At 37.8% G+C, this 20911-nt stretch overlaps 1 protein-coding gene across 1 annotated transcript; it reads left to right on the top strand.

Annotated features, from left to right (window-relative positions):
* Positions 1-479: 479 nt before the first annotated feature.
* CALB1 (calbindin 1) lies at positions 480-16667 on the top strand. The gene is made up of 11 exons (XM_041412795.1): positions 480-561; positions 851-927; positions 5402-5476; positions 10100-10183; positions 10269-10325; positions 13269-13346; positions 15617-15672; positions 15770-15809; positions 15896-15949; positions 16081-16152; positions 16554-16667. The coding sequence occupies exons 1-11, from the start codon at positions 480-482 to the stop codon at positions 16665-16667; spliced, it is 789 nt and encodes a 262-aa protein (XP_041268729.1).
* Positions 16668-20911: the final 4244 nt, after the last annotated feature.

The following is a 20911-nucleotide window of genomic DNA, read 5'->3' as shown; positions in this document are numbered from 1 at the left end:
GCCACGCTCCAATATTCAGGACCCTCTTCCATATGGAAACCCCACGGCTAAACTGGGAGGCTGAGCTCCCCACGTCTCATGGGCATGTTCTCCACAGCAAGGGATGCGCAGTAACTCCTGAGTGGGTCGTTCAGCGCTGCTCCCTCTGCTCGGGGCTCCTCGCTCGGCACCCACACACCCCTCCCACGTCGAGGGGTGTCGGTTCCCGAGGGCTCCGCCGCCGGGCTGGCCCCGGCCGAGGTACCGCCGTCGGGAGACCCCGGCCCCCCCGCGCAGGGCGGGGAGGGCGCGCCGGGGCCCGCGGAGAGGGAGGGCAGCGCCGGGGGGAGTGGCCCGGCCGGGACGGCCTCATAAATAGCCCTCGGCGGGGCGGCGGCGGGAGGAGCCGTCGGAGCCGCCGCTGTCGTTCCGCGCCGGCCGCGGTCAGAGGCGAGTCAGGACCGCGGACAGCGCCCCCCCCGCGCCGCCCCGCGCCCACCATGACGGCGGAGACCCACCTGCAGGGCGTGGAGATCTCGGCCGCCCAGTTCTTCGAGATCTGGCACCACTACGACTCCGACGGTGACTCCTTCCCTCCGGGGCGGCGGGGGCGCGGGGGGCGAGGGGGGCGAGCCCGCGGGAGGCTGGGGGGACAGCAGCGCTGCCCGCCCGAAAGCGGCCCGGGCCGCGCCCGCCGCCCGCAGCCCCGCAGCCATCGGGAGCGGGGCCGGTGCCGGAAGAGGGGCGCGGGGAGCCGCTCTCCGCCGGGAGGGAGCAGCCGGGTCGGAGACGCCCCTGCCGGCGCTGGAGAACGGAGAGAGTTTGGAGGGAGCGGTGACGGCAGCCGTAATTCTTTCTGTTGTTCATTCAGGCAATGGGTTCATGGACGGGAAGGAGCTACAAAACTTCATCCAGGAGCTCCAGCAGGCACGGAAGAAGGCAGGCTTGGTAGGTTAATGTTTCGCCCCACTTTTCCGTCTTCTTCGGGAAAGAAGAGTTTTTCTTGAACAAACTCCAGTGCCCCGGTTCCTTCTGTTCTCTCTTGCCATCCCGCGGTTCATGCGCCGGCCGCAGCGGGGAAAGGGAAATAGCTTGGTTAGAAATTAGCAAATTGCAAATCTGATAAATCGTCTGCTTTGGAAAGGTGAAACCAGGGTCCACCTCACTGATGAGCGGCTCCCGCTCCTACCTTGCAAGGCTACAAGCTGATACCTCTGACAGTGCTTAAAAAGAAAAGTCAAGAAATGTACGGATGCTGTCTTTTTGCCTTGGATGGGACCTTATCCCATTGCAATTAATCTTATCTGATCCAGATATGTACTCATTAAAACTGGCGGGGAGAGTGGGAGACACACACACACACACACACAAAAAAAAAAAAAAAAAAAAAAAAAAAAAGGACGAGGAAAAAGAGGAAGAGAGAACCCCATCACTTCAGGGTAGTTGGACTCTTAATTTCTTAATTTCACACGTAATGGGCAGCACGGGCTGAAATGCGTTTCTGCCCCTTGGTGGTCACTAAATAGATCTGCAGATGACTCCTAAACACTTATTGCTCTTCGCCAGGAGTATGAGTACCAAATCCCGGCTGTTTAAATGGCTCAGAGAGACAGCGAAGTTTTTGACAGTGTTGTCAAAACACTTCTGTGTATGAGTTATTGAAACATTAATTATTCATTTCCTCCAAATTATACCCATGCAGCGGGGAAAAAGAAAAGGGAGAAATAAATAAATAAATTAAAGATTCTATGTAAAAATACAGCCACTCTTAGCATCAAAGCCCAATATATAACTTAATGGAATCGGTCTAAATGAATCTATGCTAAAAGAATTCTGAAGAAACAGAAAAAAAATAATTTAAGAGGATGTTGTGTGCTTCGAGAAAATAGATTAATACTTCCTAATAAAAATGCCTCCAAATTGAGAAATAGCTTTTCAATAATTAACTTTGCTTTGAAAGTTCTATATATTTTAGACCTAAATGCAGAAAAAAAATAGTTAATATGAACCTTAATTGTTTTTGTGGAAAATTGTATAATATAAATTGAATCAATACAAACTTTACACATATGAAAATCTGTCTCTCAACAGTGCCTTTTATGTTACTGCAGTCTAGGTAGCAGTTAATTCTTGTAAGAGATGTTGGTGTCGGCTCTCATTTTCCTGAGTGTAAGTTCAAACTAAAATGAAAAATAAAATAAAGCAAAATTGAAGTTAAAAAAACCCCAAAACAAAACAGAAAATTGGGAAATCAGTGTGGGGATTTTTTTGAAGGAAAAAGTCTTATTTTTTTTCACAGAAAAGATTAATCAACTTCAATACATTTCAAGTATTGCAACGGAACAAATCTCTCTTCTATGCTAAAGTGCAGGAAACTTAAGTATGCTCAGTTGAAAGAAGATATTAAAGCCTCTTTATATTTAGTATGAATGGCACTGTTAGTAGAAATGCTAATATATTATTGAGTAGTTGAAAATTCATTAGAAGCTCAAGGTAAAAAATATTTATAATTTTAAGGTCAGAATATTTTCTCTCTTGAAGCAAGTGTGCATCTCTAAAAAACATAGCCTACTCAAAGCAACACAGAAACCCTTGCAGGATTATTCTTATCTGCTAGAAATGTTACAATGTATGTGGGTTTTTTTTAAATAACTCCTCCCAGTATCTGACACTATATTCTAAAAATGCTCAGATGTTTAAGTTTTTTCTGTCCCGTTTCTCTGATTCAAACCTAGCTTTGGAGTGTTCTGCTGAAAAGAGCAATCTACAGTAGGAAAACCAAATTCAGCACCTGGTCTGTGGGCTCTGGAGTATGGCTATATGTCATCTTAGGTTTCAAATCTAACCTGGTTCTTGCATTTGAAGGCTCATTTGCTAAACAAGCATCTCATTAGTTCATTTCTTGTCTCATGGGATACTAATTCAGTATTTTTGAATATCTATTCTTTTGCCAGGAGGGACACATTGAGAAACTAGTATAGGTTATATGTAATTTCCCTGTCTGTCCTTCTTTTAACACCCCAAAGCTTCTTTGTCATCATTAACTTCTGCATTTCAGGTCGCTCTTCTGCTCACTATATTTGAAATATTCAATTATGCATTCTCCATAGCTGGATTTTACATCAGTCATGCCATATGCATTAAAGAATCACATTGATGCTGTCATTGAATAGAATGGTTTAATATTTCCCAATATTCTTCCCAACTACAGAACTGTTCTAATTATGTTCTGATGCTAATCCTTGCATTAATCCACTCAGTAAGCCTGTACTTTCACAGCTGCTTTTTCTCAGACAGAGAGGTAGCACGCAGCTTGATTCAGGCTAGCCCCTCTGGAAGGGGGGAATGTCTACTCAGAAGGTTTAGTGCTTGAGCTTTGGAAACATTAGGCCTTTTTGTTTCACACATTATGGTAGATACTGGTTGACCAGGTATAACTTTAGCCATGCTAAAATAACTCTTTTTCAAAGATGAAAGCTACAAAAGTGTATAAACATAGTTTCTGTTTATTGTGACCCACATTTATGCAATACATTCTCTTTTTGGGAGTGCCAATTGCCAAAAGAAACCCTGGGGTGTAAGTGACCAGTGCAGAGGTTGATAAAGTGCCAATTGGTGGGTCTTGTCTGAGCTATTCCAGATCCATTTCTCACTTTCCCTGCCTGTATAGATAACGACAACACTTCTCCACAGAAGCATGTTATTTATGAGTACAATTATGTGAGCATTTCTGTAGTGCCAATTATCCTTCCATTGTCAAATGATATCAGAAAAAGCTAATTTTTTCCACTTGTTGGAAAAATATCTTTTCTGAGGTGTCTGACTAAGGTGTGAAGGGCTAGTTTCTTCATTTCAAAAATTGAGCACTGCATCTCTATCAGGTTTAGGACTAGTCTTGGTTAAATTTAGGCAATTTTTATTTGAATAACATAACTCAAATAACTCTTCAAGCAACTCATGAGCAGGTTAAGTGAACACCAAAAAACTCACCATAATTTCTGAATAATGAACTAGAGGATAAGTTTCCTGGTTTGTTTAACCTGTAATCAACTGTGCCTCCTTCAACGGATGGACATTGTCCAGCACTGCAGAACTGCAGAAAGATTAGTAAAATATTTAACCAGGACTAATTAAAATCCAAGTGTCTAATTCTCCATTCTATCTGCTAAGCAAACTTGTCCCCACTTTGGGATCATTAGATGAAAGGTGACTTTGAAGTCCATTGTATTAATAACCACATCTCTAATTAAAGCCATGGCAAATTACTAACTTGCTATGGATGACTTTGACAGAAATAGGATACTAGGCCATGACTGTATCAGCTACAAGGAACTGACATTTTAGTTAGCTTTGGCAGGTGAAATTTGGGACAAGCTACAACAGACTTTCTACAGCTGAGAGTCCCCGTGTCTCCAGTGAGAAAATCACTTAGGTCCTATATAATCAGATCTATTATAACAACTAAACCTTTAATTTCCAAAGTCTAATGTAACTTAATCTATAACTGTAGAATTGTCCATTGTTTCAATATAACTGTAACCCTATTCTTGCTGAATGGTTTCACTAGCTTCCACCTCTAAGAAATACAATGAAAATTAAAAGTTCAATCAGTATTGAAGGTTGATGACATCTCATATCAAAGAAAGACAGCTCAAGTTGAAGTGTGAAATCAAATATCTATATATTTACCCCAGACTGGCACTTCTTGCCGTAGCCTGGAATGAGAATAGTCTTTAGAGGACAAATGTATAGCAGAGACAATAATCTATATGTACAACAATGATGGCTTTATTCTGTCAGATTTAAGGTACTACTTAAAGTTTTCTCCCGACTAAATCTCCCTTTCTACATTTAAGCAGTGACATTTTGACTCTGTTTCCATGATAACCAAATACTAAACAGTGAAAAATATGATATTGTGATGAGATTTTTAAGACTAAAATAGCATCCATTGTTCAGGAAAAATCCACTCAAAGACGTGGAAGACTATTTTGGCATTCAGATATATTATACTGAAATTTTCTCCTTATTTTGAAAGATTCTGCACTGCCTTCAAATTACTAATTTAAAAATGAAAACTGAGAAAATGGAGTAATAATTGCCTATGAACTTCACTGTCACCCTCTCAAACAAAGGAACTGTTAGACACATCTTCTAACACATCTGTCTTTACAGTTTTTTAATTCTGTAAACTGAAATAGCATTCTAAGCATTTAGATGCCAATCATTCACGCCGGCTATAATATAATTCCCTATGAAGTAAAATGAAAAAAAAATTAATTTAAACTTGACGAGTGTAGCTGCCATGTGTGAGTACTTCATTAAATGTTGCATATTATTTGGCAAATAATAGATTATTCAAGTATGTTTACATATGTTTCTTGTATTTTAAAGTAATGATTCTATCATTGTAACTTTGTAGGATTTAACACCTGAAATGAAAGCTTTTGTGGACCAATACGGGAAATCTACTGATGGAAAAATAGGTATAGTTGAGGTAAGACAGTTACTTTGTAACTTTACTTGAAGAAAATACATTTAGCACAGAATAATGTGAGCATAATATGCCAATACTTAGGATTTATAGATACACAGAATATTTCTTCTTCACCCTTAAGATCTTTTTTTTTCTTTTCACTAATGAAACCTTTTCATTAACAAGTAATGTATTCCTTACCACATTCCAGACATTTCACCACAACTCATTTAACTTTTCTCTCTTCATTCAGTGCAAATAAGCATCAACAGAAATTTAAGTTTTCTACAAAACAGAATAAAGGTCAATTTCAGAAATTTAAATTAAAAAGGTAATTTGATGAGAAGTAATGTGATGTAGTGCTACCTGTGATTTTGAGCTCATGCTCTGTCACCATTCCTAATAGTGCTGATAACATCTGAGTGAAGTTAATTGGGCAGTTACTGTATGTATTCTATTCTAAAAATCCCCAAATATGTAACCCAAGTAAGTCAGCATGTTAACCATGACTAGGAATTAATTTATTAGGATTTCCTTTCTTGAACTTTAACAGAACTGCAGGCAGAAAATTCTCACATTCCTTACTCCCATTTTCTGAAGAGGCTGAAGATAACCAGCTTCTCCTCGTACAGCTGCTCAACACTTGGATAACTTAGACAACTTGATAGGAAGGGGGGAACCATTGTGTTTTCTCTGAATTTCATTCTTCAGCACTGCAATTCAAAAAGGAGAGTTTGTGAGGTTATAGGGTTACAGTTTGAGAAGTCACTTTTCTGAGCTTAAATCAATGACTCATTTATGCCACTCCGAGTGCAGTGACACTGCGGTTTTATTAAAATATACTGTATTTTTTTCCTGATAATAAGAAATTTGACCTAGAGAGCTAATTAAGAAACAGCTGGAAACAAGCCAGGCCTGCAAAATTTCTACAGTGACCAGCTTTGGTATCTAATTTTAAAACTGAGGACTGAATAGAATCTGTAGAAGTCAATAGAAAGTATCACTGCTGATACAATAGATCGTTTCAAAATACCTTTTTTCCTTTATCGTATGTCTGAATTTTATATCCTTGTTTAAAGGCATATGTAATTATGACTAAACTACCACAGAAATGTGAACAATTTGTTACACTTGCGGCCACAATTGATTTTTGAAAGTGCATCTTTTAACAATACTTAGCATTGATCAAATAGCTTTGCATCTAGAAAGAAGCAGAGTTTATTTAGTACAACATCTCTTTTTGTTTTGGACTAACAAATGCTAATTTATTTGTTATTGAAGAATTTTATTTAAATTAGTCTTTTTGAATATCTGTGGAGCCAGCACTGATGCAAGAAGAATGTGTGAACAGTGCCTGAAAAAGACTGTGCTTCTTCACTTAGTAAAGATAACTGGAAGTTTTACCTTTCAAATTCTATTTCTGATTCTGATATTGACTTAATGAGGGAAGATGAGCAAATCCAATAGGGTCTGATATGGCTCACCACCCCCAGTGAAGGGCCAAGCATGTTCAGCATTCATGGAAGCAGCTGAATAGTGATAGTACGGAGCTCAGTGACTGAAGGGACTTTCTCCTTTAATATAGCAGTTTCCAAACCCAGTAGCTGTATTTTGTTTCCCTTACATCAGCATGATGCTTGATTTGGAAACTGCTGATGGGACTCATGAAATAAATGTGTGGTACGTGCAGAGCAGTATGATATTAAAGTTGGTACTTGGACTGGACTCTCCTTCCTTATATTAAAAAAAAAAATCCAGTAATTCCAGATTGTTCCCGTTTACATACTACGTCAAATAGTTTTTCTGAAAACTGTGTGAACGCTGTTCAAGAAAACTTATGTAAAGCCATTCAGATTCCCAGTCCTCAAAATGGACACTCAGCATTTGACAAAGAATGAATATGCCAGCCAATAATGAGTTTTCAGGAAAGGTCTGTTGACTGAGATAAAGAGGAGGCCAGGGTGGCTTCACAGAGGAAGAAGTGGATTTTCAGCTCAGATCAAGTGTTGATTCTGTCTTTGCAAGCACACTGCAGTTAGTTTGCTGGCTATTATCCAGTGTCCTCCAGCTAAAGGCAGAGCCTGACCTGCCCACTTTCTTTCCATTTTGTAAGAGACCTTTAATTCACCTTTTGTACTCATTGAGACCAATGCTTTTACTAAAATGTGGCTGTGAAACCCAAGGTTTCAAAACTCAGAGCTGCAGCAATTTCACATTCAAATTATTTGAAGATTACTGCTGCCAAAAAATCAACTACTTATTAGCCTAAAATATTCTTTGTACTCCCATGCTCTATTATGGGATTTTAAAAAGCAAATTCACTCTATCAGGTGAAAGGAATTTTAAATAGCATTAAATATCAACGGAATTTACTTAGAGAACAATGTCTAGAAAATAGTTCTGATATTGTTTTAGGTACTGAGAGTATTTTTTCTGCTAGGTAGCCTATAAAGACACACCTCAACCTGCAGCTGACCAAAGAGAAGTCAAACCAGTCTCAGGCTTTGTAGGTGTCCTCTATTACTTGCAATCCAGAGATAACCAACCTTCTCCATAAAAGCAGCAAAGCTCAAGGCTCACTAAACTGCTATTACTGCCATACACAGACTTGCAGTGGTCTGCACTCTTACTCAAACATGCTCACAAAGCCCCCCTATGCTCATCCCCACAAAGAAGTCATCATTTAAAATAGCACCAGGTTTCCATCTTTCTTCTTGGTAGTGGTATAAAACTGGGACTGGGAATTTGAACCAGTTTCCACACAATCTACTCATCCCTTTAATACTGTGGAGTTTTCCACAAAAAGCAATTTAATGCTTTCCCCTGAGACTTACAAAGGGTGAGAGGTATAGCTTAAAATAAGGTAATTTTCTTTCAGAGGTAATGCCTCAATTACAGTTTTATACTCCTAATAAGCTGTTAATGATCCTTTGGACAGTTACTATTTTATGGTGCCCTTGCAAAATTCACAGGAATTGGCTATGTCATTGAACGACATCTTGTTTATATTTTCCACACAAGCAAATACTTTCCCATTGTTATAATCAGTCACTTCACTCAAACTATCATTTTTTTTCTGAATAGTTCTTCCATTCAACATTTGCTGTTAAATAGGAGCATACTCTAAAAATCAAAGCTTTTCTGTCATGAGAGAAATAAAGACATTTTTTCATAAATCAGGACTGAGTTACACACATTTAGCTATTGCATACACATAAATATATACTCACCCATATGTGTATATTCTGTTTATAATGGAGTAGGTTTTGAAAGCTGCTGACAAAAACGCATTTCTTGGGTTGATTTTGATTTCATGTTCAGCCACTTAGCAAAAGCACTCAGAAGGCTCTGATGGGCCTGTCAGCCTGTCATCAGCTGCACCATTTCTGTAAGGAGAGTGCTCTGATGTGTCTTTTCAGCTGTACCAACACTAACAGAATTTAACTGGTTCCTTGCACATATGATTTTAGAGAAACAAGAGATATGTCTCCATAACTTTGTTGTGTCTGTGAGGTGAGAGCTGAAGTCACTTACAGCTCTGCTGGTTCCCAATAAAAAAGCCTCAGCAATTAGGCAATAGCACTGAAATAGGCAGGACAAAAGATTTGAGGGTGTGAAATGAAGGCAGAAAAACAAAAATTTGAATTAAAATTTTAAGATGGGACTCCAGAAAGTCTGCAGATGTCATTTTACATAAAATAATGCAGCCTAAGAAATCTGTCTTTCTCCATTTTCTCCATAGTAAGCACAGCTGGTCTATTCTTCAAGTAAAAAGTTTTTTTTTTATTCAAAACATATTTCATACATTTTGAGGACAGAAAAAAATTGGGCTTTTGTTAAAAACAAATCATGAATTTACATTAAATTATACAGCATACTTTCCATCTTCTACATTTGTCACTTGCCAAAATTGAGTTATAGTAAATGAACATTTTCAATAATCAGTACAATAATGTCTGATTTTAAAAAAAGCCTTTTGTAGAGGCATTGGAAGAACCATCCCTGGTTTTGCAGGGCTAAAAGCCCTCTTGATTTCTTTCTGGTATTTATAGCTCTTTTTGAACATATCTCTGTGACTGACAAATGAGAACTGCCATCCCTTACCCTCCCTATTTTCTGTGTTTTTTTCTCTTGGCTTTTCCTTATATTTAACCATTTCCATTACACATCTGTTCTTCATGTCAGTGTTCCTTTCTTTCTTGCTCTTCCTTGGTATCTGAGTAGTCTATATTTCTGTTTTCTAATTCATAGTCCTTCACACTTATCCTCTGTGAATCCTTGTGTTATGCTTTCCCTTCATGCTGATTCAATGGATTTTAATACAAATTCTAATTCTGCATGGGTGAATCTTTTCCCCCTTTCCCCAGCTCCCCTTTTAGTAAAGTGCTACCTCACTCCTTTCTCTCAGACCTCAAGTGCTGTTTGACCTTGATGACTATGACAAAGCTGCAAGCCAGAAGCCTTTCAGAGGCATCTTCCAAACACTTCAGCTAGCAGGATGAAGCTTCCAAGTGGCCACAATACGGCAGCAGCAGTATGAGCACAAAGAATTCCACACATTTTAAAAAAATCTTCATGCTCCATTACAGGCTCAGCTGGCCTGATGAAGAGCCAAAATTCAATTTTTCTTAAATTCTCTTGCAGCTTGCTCAGGTATTGCCAACGGAAGAGAATTTCCTGTTGTTCTTCAGATGCCAGCAGCTAAAGTCAAGTGAAGATTTCATGCAGGTACAGTATGAAAAGTAGTCTGTTACAAAATCATCAAAGACCTGCTTGCCATAAACATATTAAAACATTCACATTCTGATTGCAGACATGGAGGAAATACGACAGCGACCACAGTGGCTTCATTGATTCTGAGGAACTTAAGGTAAACCAGTATCTATGAGCATGCACAATATGAGAACAGGTGTTGGATTACAGCTTGTGCAGCTATCTCTTTCTTCAGATACCCACCTGTGCATGTTTTTGCATTTCAGACATGACAAAAAATGCAGTACAATTAGCTGATGTTTTTATCGCTAGTAAATTATTTAAAGTGAAACTCTAATCGATCAATGTTTTTTTAAGCCATGTTTTAATTCAGATCAGTGTTGGTATCAAGTGACTTAGGGTACCAGGTAGCTTAGAAGTGAGAAAGATTAGGAAAGCAAGATGAGTCACTGACAGCTATGTTGGTTATTTTTTTGGCCTCTTAGGGAAAAGAGCTGCTTTCTTGTGTTTTTTCTTAAGAGCATCACTACTATTAATCACTATCCTGCTGGACAGTTGATGCTGTCTCAAGTACCATGTAACCCTACGACTTCCTAACTCTAACACTGCTAGACTAACACAAATGGAATTGTGCTGCCACTGCTTGGTTAGCCTAGTAGGATTTTGCTATCAGCTTTAATATGCACAAATAAGAGCAGAATCAAGGTTACCCCATTGGCCATCTCAGCTTTGCACAGTTAAGAAATCTTGAAACAAGAGTGATTTTATTTCCCTAGTCATTCAACCAATACCAATTTGTCAATGCTGAGTTAGTGTCACAGAATCACAGCGTGGTTGTTAGGAACCTCAGGATGTCAACCTCTGGTTCAACCCCTCTGCTTAAGCAATACCACCCAGAGCCAGTTGCTCAGGACCTTTTTCAGATGGCCCTTGCACATTGCCAAGAATGAAGACTCTACAGCCTCCATGGGCAACCTGTGCCAGTGCTGTGGCATCCTTGCAGTGAAAATGTGTTTCCTGATGCTCAGAGAGAACATTTTGTGTTTCACTTTGTGACCATTGCCTCTGGTCTTGTCAGTAGCCTAGCTCCATCCTCTTTTCACCCTCCCTTGAAGTATTTCTATGCTTTGATGATGTTCTCCTGAAGCTCCTCTTCTCCAAGCTTAAGCATCCCAATTCTCTCTGCCTTTCTTCATAGCAGAGATGCTCATATACAACAGCTTTCTGAGGAAAAAGGTGCCATTTTCCACAGTCCAACTGCATTTGATTCATTATTGTAGCTTTACATTCAAAGGAATCAAAGCAATTCATAGCAAGAGAACTGTCTGTGTTTATCCAGCTAATTTGGACTATTTTCTCCATATGTGGTATAAAGAAGAGTGATGTAAGTTTTAAATAAAGCACCAGGAGATCAAACTGTTCAAAATCTTTCCTGTTCTTCTGCTCAGAAAAGAAATCCATGACAGAAAAAATCACATATTTTTTTTCCTTTTCCCTTTCTCTTTTGAGTTTGATATCTGTGTGACATTTGCTGAGGATCTAAGCTTAGGGTAACCCTCAGCAGACAAGCCCATTCTTCTGCTGACCGGTTGCACCAGGCCAGTGTTTTTAAAGTTGCAGGATCAGGAAAAGGTAGCACTTGAGAACTCTCCAGCTGTTAGATGATGCCTGCTGACTGCTATATTTTAAAATAGATTTTAAAAGGCAGGGTTGATTGAGGGCCAGCTGAAGAATGAAGAAATTTTAACTGAGTCTCTAACGGTTTGTCTCTCTTGTGATGTGACGTTTCGTTTGCCTCAGAAAAAGAGGTAATTTTAACACTGAAAATAAGACAATAATGTCCAGTTTTATTTTTAGATCAGTGTTTCTTGGCAAGCCCAAACATTTTTAAGCATTTGCTATGGGAGGAGTACACCCACTTACAACTTTGTAGGTGAAATTTAAGCTGGAAGTCAAGAAAACTTTCTAACAATAGTAATGGCAGTAGAATATGTTGTCTAAGGGGGAGGCAGACTCTTCATCACTGCCTGTATTTAGGAAAGGTTTGGCAATAGCTCAGATCAGAGACTAATTCAGGAAGTTTAGATAGATAGAAACTTTCTTGAGACATGGACTGAATAGCTTTTTAATTTCCCTTCCAGTTCTATTTTCCACTGAAGCACACAAGATTAAACAGGCTTCTGTAACATCCATTCACAATGTTTCAGTCATGTTCTTCATTATACAAGCTACCAGGAAGGGCCTCCAGCCTGGAGGGGGCCAGGCTAAAATACCACTATTGACATGGTTGCATTCAGGTCCAGGAATACAAGTATATTTTCTTACAAGCTCTCCCATTTTCTGTCTTGAAATGTTGCCAAAAATTCTGCAAGGATAATGACACTCCAGCTGATGACAGGAATTAGGTCCTTCATCAGGTCTTGTAATGCCCTTGCTTTACAATTTGGTATCTTCCTTTTTTTGAATGTCACAGATCTAGTAAAGAAATTTAAAACATGGACTGAGTGAAAACCATCTTATCTTTTAAAGTAAAAATGGCTGGTGTTTCAAATCATGTGACATCAAATTCTCATTCAAAAATGCAATGAAATTGGCTGCACACATGTAAAATACAAAGTAGGAAGAACAATGTTCACTTCTAGCATCAGGTAATGCCATAGGCAAGGACAGAACTCAATTAATCATTGATCCTTTCTGTAAAATTGTTCAGATGCTGCAAGAAGTGATTAGGCATACAAGTTTTCAAGGAGACCCAAGGTTAATTAGTTTAGTTTACTGATAGTGCACATTAAGAAGCAGTATACTGGAAAGCCAAACTTTTTTCCAAATTCACAATACAACAAATGGCATGCAATGCAGTAAGTTTTATTAGTTACTTTTTCCAAATAAAATGCAATATACTTGAACTTACCAAAAGAAACATATACTCTTAGCTGTTAATAACATTTTTTTCCCTACCTATTTGGAACTTCAGTAGTAAATACTAAAGTGGAAGTAAAATAATATTTCCCACTACTTTAATCTGAAGTTAGCAAAGTCAGTTAGCAAACATTTTATACTGTAGACAAAAATTCACCTATTACTCTATTTATTTTAACAGAGCTTCTTGAAAGATTTGTTACAGAAAGCAAATAAGCAGATTGAAGACTCAAAGCTAACGGAATACACAGAAATAATGGTAAGTTTATTTAAAGGCATAATGGGTTAATGGGAAGTTACTCAGTAACTGCCATAATGGGTTAATGGGCAGTGCTGCTCAAAAAAGGAAAGTCCAGGAATTTTTAACCTTCTTGGTATTTATATAACATTATGCCATGCCATTGTATTTTCCCTGTTTTGCTCCCTTGTGCTGCTAGCTGTAAACCAAAGTCCTCACATTTCACAGGAGCAAAATTGTTCTTGACATAATTATATTGTTTAGATCAAATTAATTTGGAGTTACTTTCTATATTTTGCCGTCTTTTAGTGCATGTCTGTCTCTTGTCTTAAAAGATATCAGTGCATTGTGGCTTCCTTAGATTTACAAATACCTCACACTTTCTTTCTCCCCTTGCTTCAAGGAAGATAATTGATATTTTAGACAAACACTATAGCAAAACTCTTGCTTCCTTGGTCATGCCATCCTTTGAACAATCCATCCATCCCACTGCTATGGCAGTCCGTGGTAAGGACCAGTACTGGCTTCTGTATGGGCTTTTCAAGAAAAAAAGACAGAATTCTGGTCTTCAGGAAATGTATAAGTCTACATTTTTTTGTTTTACCAGCTTGTTTTCATCCAAAAATACTTGTAACAATCAAAAATGTTCTAGGGAGATGCACAAGGACACCAAACTGGCTTAAGATTGGCTGAACAAAACTTGTGTTTCTCCTGGAAAAAGTCTGCTGGTCCTTTGTACCAGTATAATCCATTTACACAGAATTGTCACTGCTCATTCACTGCTGAAGATAACATTTGCATTCAGAGAGCTTTTTGACCTCCATCCTAAAGTGTGCTGTAAGTTCTGGCCTCTGCAGAGACGCACATTGACAAAGAATTTAGTTAAAAGAGAAAAAAATAAGCCCAACCCTCCAATAATCTCTGCAGAAAACAGAAGGATAATAAAAAACACACAGTCCTGAGCAGCTGCTGGCAGGCAGAGCCAGCCACTAACAACTCATCAAAATACAGAATAAGTTCACTTCACAGCTGCCTCTGCTTACCTCCCTCAAATGCAAATCTGTTTTCCTGGGAAATGCACACAAGGCAGATGCTTTTATACAAAGGAAGGAAGTGTTAAAAGGAACCATGGTGTTGTGTAGAAATAAATGTTCATAGAATGGGTCACTTTTTTCTGGTATCCTTTGTCATTTATTTTGTATTAACAAAGTGAAATTAGGCCTTTTTTCATTGCATTACATTAGCTCCCTCTTTAAAAGGATGTATGTCAATGTAGATGTATCAGTACAGGATATTGCTTTTCCTCTTATCTATAAATTACATCTAAAATTACTGGGATTGGAGGTGATGGGATGGAGTGTGGGTGGTGGTGCTTTCAATACAATATTTTGTAGTCTGCTGCTTTTGTGACTCTTTTATTACACAGTAAGTGCAATATAATGTTCGAAAGTAGAAAAATGCAACTATACAGACAAATACTGGAAGAGAAAGTCCTATGCAGGAACAATATCTTCATCTACTTCTAACAGCTTTTATAAGCTGTTTGTGCTTCTCAAGTGGCAGGAACTCATTCTTTCAAGGCCTCAAAGGAAGACAGTTTAATAGTACAGCTATTGAAAAGTAGTAAAAATAATAACTTATTTTGTGGAATTATATTAACATTGTTATTATTATAATTTAATTATGCTTATTTGGAAAGATTTATTTTCCCATTTTCATACCATCAATAAAATAGGATCATCTGCAACATCTGTTCACTTTTTTTTTTAATATTTCACAGTAAAAAAATATTGTCTCCACTTAAACAGTTAGACCTATTCAATTGAATGAAATGTCTAGTGTTTTCTGTCTTCAGAATTGAATGCCTTGGATTCTGTTGCACTTAACCCAACAGTTTTTCACCTTTATGAATAAAGAATAATGATTCTATTACCCAATCATGACATGAAGTCAAAAGTAAAGTATTATCACATCAACACTCCTCTCATTTATAAATAATAACATGCACATTTCTCATACAGGACATTCATTCAGCAGTGTAGGCAGGCTAAGACCTACCTTACCCCAGTATAATCAGAATTGCTCAGCTGGTTTCTTATCAAGATTTTGCAGTAGAATTAATTACTATAAATTACTTAGTCAGTACTTAAAATAAACGTATTACACAGCAAATGTGACCCGGGGACATCATGTCAGGACAAAGTTAATTGGATTTAAGTTTTCCAAATAAGTGTTTTCCTCATTAGGTTGATTAATTTTGATTGATATATTAAATATACATATTTTTTCAGCTCAGGATGTTTGATGCAAACAATGATGGAAAGTTGGAGCTTACTGAACTGGCCAGGTATGTCTTCTGTTTCTTTTCACAACAAATATCATATACCAAGTGCTGTAATGGGAACAGTTAAATATTTTGACCTTTGTTTTTTTTCTCTCCAAAGACTGCTCCCTGTACAGGAAAATTTTCTTATTAAATTTCAGGTATGAATATTCACATTATTCAGTAACCTATTACTATCACACATAACTGGTGTCATTAATGGATTTGTTTTCCTTTTGGCATTTAGGGTGTCAAAATGTGTGCAAAAGAATTCAATAATGCCTTTGAGATGTATGATCAAGTAAGTTTTTAAAAAATGTTTTTATAATTGGTGTAGTTTATTGGCACTTATTTTCTGAATTTGTGAAGAACTAGCCATAACCTCTGGAACTAAAATAAATTTTTTAACTTATCTTTAATGGTATTTTTTAGGATGGCAATGGCTATATAGATGAAAATGAACTTGATGCCCTACTGAAGGATCTCTGTGAAAAGAACAAAAAGGTAATCCTAGAGGGCTTCTTTCCCCTTAGAGATTAGATTTAATTTGGATTTTAAGGACGCTTTAATCCACCCTAATAAGATAAATATAGAGCTTCTAAGTAATAATTCCTGAAGTCAAAGTACAACTAAAAATTGTGGTGGAAATAATAGCAGTGTAAATCCTGAACTAGGAGAGTTACAGTGTCAAGAGCTTGCTTGCTTCTGAGATACCAGCTAGCAGCAAGCTAACATATGGCTATCACACAATGGATAACATGCAAATCTATAAAAACATTTTAGTGTCTTACTGTTGGACAGGCTGGGAATATCTGGGATTTTTTCTCATTTCCTGCCATTGGAAGTAAACTTGTTCATGCTGATAACTAAACAGGATTATAAAGCATTATCTGTTCTTTAAATAGGAATTAGACATTACCAACCTTGCAACATACAAGAAAAGCATCATGGCCTTGTCTGATGGAGGAAAGCTTTACCGAGCAGAATTGGCTCTTATTCTCTGTGCTGAGGAAAACTAGAGCTCTTCTATCATGTCCACTTAACTAGTGATGTACTCTACACAATAACTGTGCACTGTAAGGGAGTAGGCTGTATTTTTAAACTGCATATAGAAAATTAGCCAGGATGTGTGGCACATTCCTTTCAGTTTGTTTCTATACTGTTTGTAATGTACAGTTTTTGTAACAAAGATTGATAAAGAGAATGTCAGTGTTTGGGCCAGTCTGTATATTCAAAAAGAAACTACATATGTCAGGGTTGGTTTTGGTTGGGTTTTTGCTTTCATAAACATGGCTGGAGAAAAATTAAACCTGCTGACATTGCTGTGGTCATCATATCCTTTGACACTTGCAACACTTCTTGTTAAACTACATAACAAAAAGATCTACACATAAACACATATCTTTCCCAAAACAAATAAATGTGGGGTTTTTAAATATGAAACATGAATTCAGATTAAATATGATCTAGGTCTGAAATAGGAAAGAGACATTGGCATGTCTGATTTCAAAAATTTAATAAGGCACTAAGAAATATTTTGCGTTGTTAAACCACCCACTTACAGGTTTTACTCTCTGCAGTCTTACAATTACTCTTCTCATTGCAAATTCATAGCATATAGACAAAGCATTTATCTGGAATAGATCTCCATGCAGTAGCTGATAAAAATATAGTGTTCTCAATCTAGCTGTTTTACTGAATTTAAACATAGGCACTTCAGAAATAAATGCCTTTAATCTGTCTTGAAATCCTGGCTAAATGACAGGTAGTATAGTTAACACACAGATTAACATATGATATTATAAGTGTACCTTTCATGACTATTGCTGTGTCAGAGAATATGACAATCCATTTTCTAAACTATTTTCACATTTTGCAGGTTATAATTATTCTAGTAAATTGCTGTTTTTACATCATATTCTGTGTAATCTATAATTAAATTTAATATCCTAAGATGATTGGTGTCTAGTTTGTGTATGTCCTGGATTCTTGTATCTGTACCATGTAAAGGACAAAGTGACTATTTAAAAAAAAATGTGCCTCCTTGGATCTTACACTGAATTATTAGTATATCTCATTAGCATTAAAATTTGACATTAAGTGAAGAAAAAAATAGTACAGATTTTATTACAATTTAGTAATTTAGTTTACATGGTGGGCTCTGCTTTTTATTATATTAGAGATGTATTTTTTAAACGGGAACTATACTATGAAGCAGCCCTATCTTCTTGCATCCTTGGGTTTTTTTGGCCTGGCTCCCTTTTTACTTTACACCAATTTTATGCCAGGCAACTTCATGAATGTCCAGGCCACTGCTCCCAGTAAGTACTGGAGAAGGAAGGAAATTGGGCTGTCTCTTAATGCCAATAAACCTATGCTGCCTCCACATACAACTGTTTTGGAAGCACTTCCAGGTATACAACTTCTCAGATGCATTTCTGTGTCTTATTTAACGTATGGAAGCAAATGCATTTTACTTGAAATGTGTCTCAAACAATGAGGCTCAATCCTTCAAGATTACAGTCAATGAACTCCCAATGAAATGAATCCTTGAATTCCTCAGGTGAACTCAAGCAACTAAATACCATTTCAGGATGGCCCTGGGCTCTCTCCAGGCTGAGCTTCAGAAAGTTAAGGGGGTCTTGCTGGGAATAAAAACCTCACAAAAAACTAAAATAAGGTTAAACCAGTTCATTCTCACTGTTTTACTCCCACTCCATGCACAGTGATTTAACGTCTTACCTGCTTGTCTCCTCTTTTCTCTATGCAATGTGAAATACAATTGTGTACATGAAGGAAAAGTGAATCTGCCTATCAGTACAATAAATGGTTGATATTGTTCATATTGTCCACTTGAAACCCTGAATTTTGCCTTATTTTAACATTTTAAAAGTGTAAGGAAAAAAGCCCCAAACATTGAGTGTTAAAATGTGTTTGCTACATCATTAGAGTGAGAGATAAAGCTTTTAAAGTATTGTGACAGAGTCACCACAGAAACTGAAATCTGTCTTCCTGAACATAAGTAAAGGTAACTGTCACAGATCCATTCTGAAGTCACCCTTGTGCTACTGCTGCTGCCCACCTGGCTCTGCTGCAGGACACAACACACAAAGCAGGTCTCAGTCACCCATAGGCAGGGTGTTTCCTGCAGCTATTTCTCTTAAATAAAACTTGGACTAAAAGGCAGCAGTTTAGAACCCTAGTTTTACCAAAGATGCCTACTGTCAGTGCAAAGCAAATTGTGACAAGTATGGCTACGTCAAAACTGCTGTAAAACCTCCAGGTTTTAAACTCTAAATCACTCCTGGGCAGACTGGTTTTTATATGTCTGGGTTGGGGCAGAACAAGGCATAATAATAAGAGAGGTGATGATAGGGAAGACTTCTTCTTCCTTCTGGTAGCCATCTGGTGACCAAAGAAAAATCATAGCATGCACAAAGATTATTTACATGATGTAGTTCAGATATGCCATATTTCAGCTAAACACAGAAACTGAGAGAGCTACTTGGCATCCTGTTTACTGAAGCTATTAACCATTTTCCTGTCTATAAATACGTAATTTACTACAATACACATGCAAAGAAACACACAAGCTAACAAATACCAAAACCCGCTGTCCTACAATTTACAAATATGCCTTAAAATATTTTAGCCCATTCTAGTTTAAACATGTACAGATTAAAACTTAACGTAGCACTAGGTATCCAAATCAAAGAAGGTGATTTAGAAATTTTAAAGCACAAACCAGCAAACTTAAAAAAAAAATAACAATAGTAACAATGAGGCCCTTCAAACCCTTGGCATTTGCAGTGTTTGCTGACAGAAGTAAATCTTAACAGTAGCAGGTGAGGCAGAGTGAGTGCCTGCTTCCACCTGGGCCCACAGCACTGTCCACCAGGGCACCTCAGGGGCCGTTTACACTGCCCAGCTAACCATTATGGAGAATATCATGTGAATTTCCACCAACACGACCCTTGAAACAAATACTTTGGCTTTCTTTTGTTCACTGTTTCACTGTTCTGTCTCAACAGTTCATGCACAATATCATAGCGCTGATCTAATCCTCCCTGTTTAGAACTTAGTTATCCACCTTTGAAAAAATTATCCACACAAGCTGATGAAATTTCTAAACACCATGTTCCATGGGCAAATGTCAAATACAGACCAGGGTGCTGACAGTCATCAGGACTTTTATGCAAAACGAACCTTGTCAATGAATAAAATACATACACACTGCTGCTAAAGTCCCCTTAAACCTCAGTTAAGGCTGTGTTTCTTTACAAAAGATTTGCTTTTTCTGATTTTTACTAAGCTCTCATCATAATCATGGTTATAGCCACTGGTTATGGAGGGCAACTGAAATCCACTCCTACTTGCTGTGGTTTTGAAATGATACAGAATACATACTTGGGCACCTGAATATACATGGCCTGATTTTCTGAAGTGTTGAGCACCTCCAATTCCCATGAAATCAATTGAAGTTGTTCTTCAGCAACTAAAAGCAGGTCAGTGCACTCAAATCCCAAAGACTATTTTATTTTATTGCATATTAAATGATCACATAAAAGACTGTGGGGTTACCTTTATTCAAGTGGCATTAATTATTTAGCAGTTGCAAGATGCTATATTGGAGGACAGTACAAACTTTCTTGCAGTTCAGCGTCTTTAGTTACATGTTATCAGTATAGGAAAAAAAGAAAATATAAATGAGCAGTTCACATGAACTTGGAAGCCAGTACAGACAATTAGGAACTCACAGTTCCCTCAAACAGTATCATCCTCTGTTTGTAAAGCAAATCCTCAACTTGGGAAACAGAAGCAATATTCTCAACAGTGATTAAAATATTCAGGAAGAGAGAGTTCCCAGAACTAGGAGAACTAAAGACTGACAACAGTTCTGCTATCATAGTGAAGAGGAAATACAACAAATTTCTCTCAGTTGCAATCTTAAATGATTTTCATAACCTGTTGATAAGCCCCTACTATAGCACAATAACACTTTTGCAGTACTGGATTAATCTAATAAATTGTAACAGGTTCAAAGACAGTAAATCACGAATAGAAATAAAAAGGGTAATTTCAAGATTTAATTAAGCAGACAAGATGTACTTTTCAGTTGAAAACAGAACATGAATCCCCCTTGTGGGTGTCTCCAAGTTGAGCTCACGGAAGTGATAACACCTTTCAATGACGGACCATGCAAAAGTCGTTTTTAAAAAGGTATTTGGATTTTAGGGAAGCATCCTTGTGACTCATGAAAATT

This window comes from Onychostruthus taczanowskii, unplaced genomic scaffold (genome assembly GCF_017590055.1).
Source record: "Onychostruthus taczanowskii isolate IOZ18803 unplaced genomic scaffold, ASM1759005v1 scaffold4, whole genome shotgun sequence".
Classification (NCBI taxonomy): domain Eukaryota; kingdom Metazoa; phylum Chordata; class Aves; order Passeriformes; family Passeridae; genus Onychostruthus; species Onychostruthus taczanowskii.
Note: the sequence above shows the minus strand (reverse complement) of the source record. Positions and strands in the feature narration are given on the sequence as shown.

Bases quoted from the DNA above. Each gene is read 5' to 3' on its own strand.
- CALB1 (XM_041412795.1), top strand. From the start codon at position 480: ATGACGGCGGAGACCCACCTGCAGGGCGTGGAGATCTCGGCCGCCCAG. The intron at 13,347-15,616 runs GTAAGTTTATTT...ATATTTTTTCAG, and splicing joins CGGAATACACAGAAATAATG to CTCAGGATGTTTGATGCAAA. The intron at 15,673-15,769 runs GTATGTCTTCTG...TTCTCTCCAAAG, and splicing joins GAGCTTACTGAACTGGCCAG to ACTGCTCCCTGTACAGGAAA.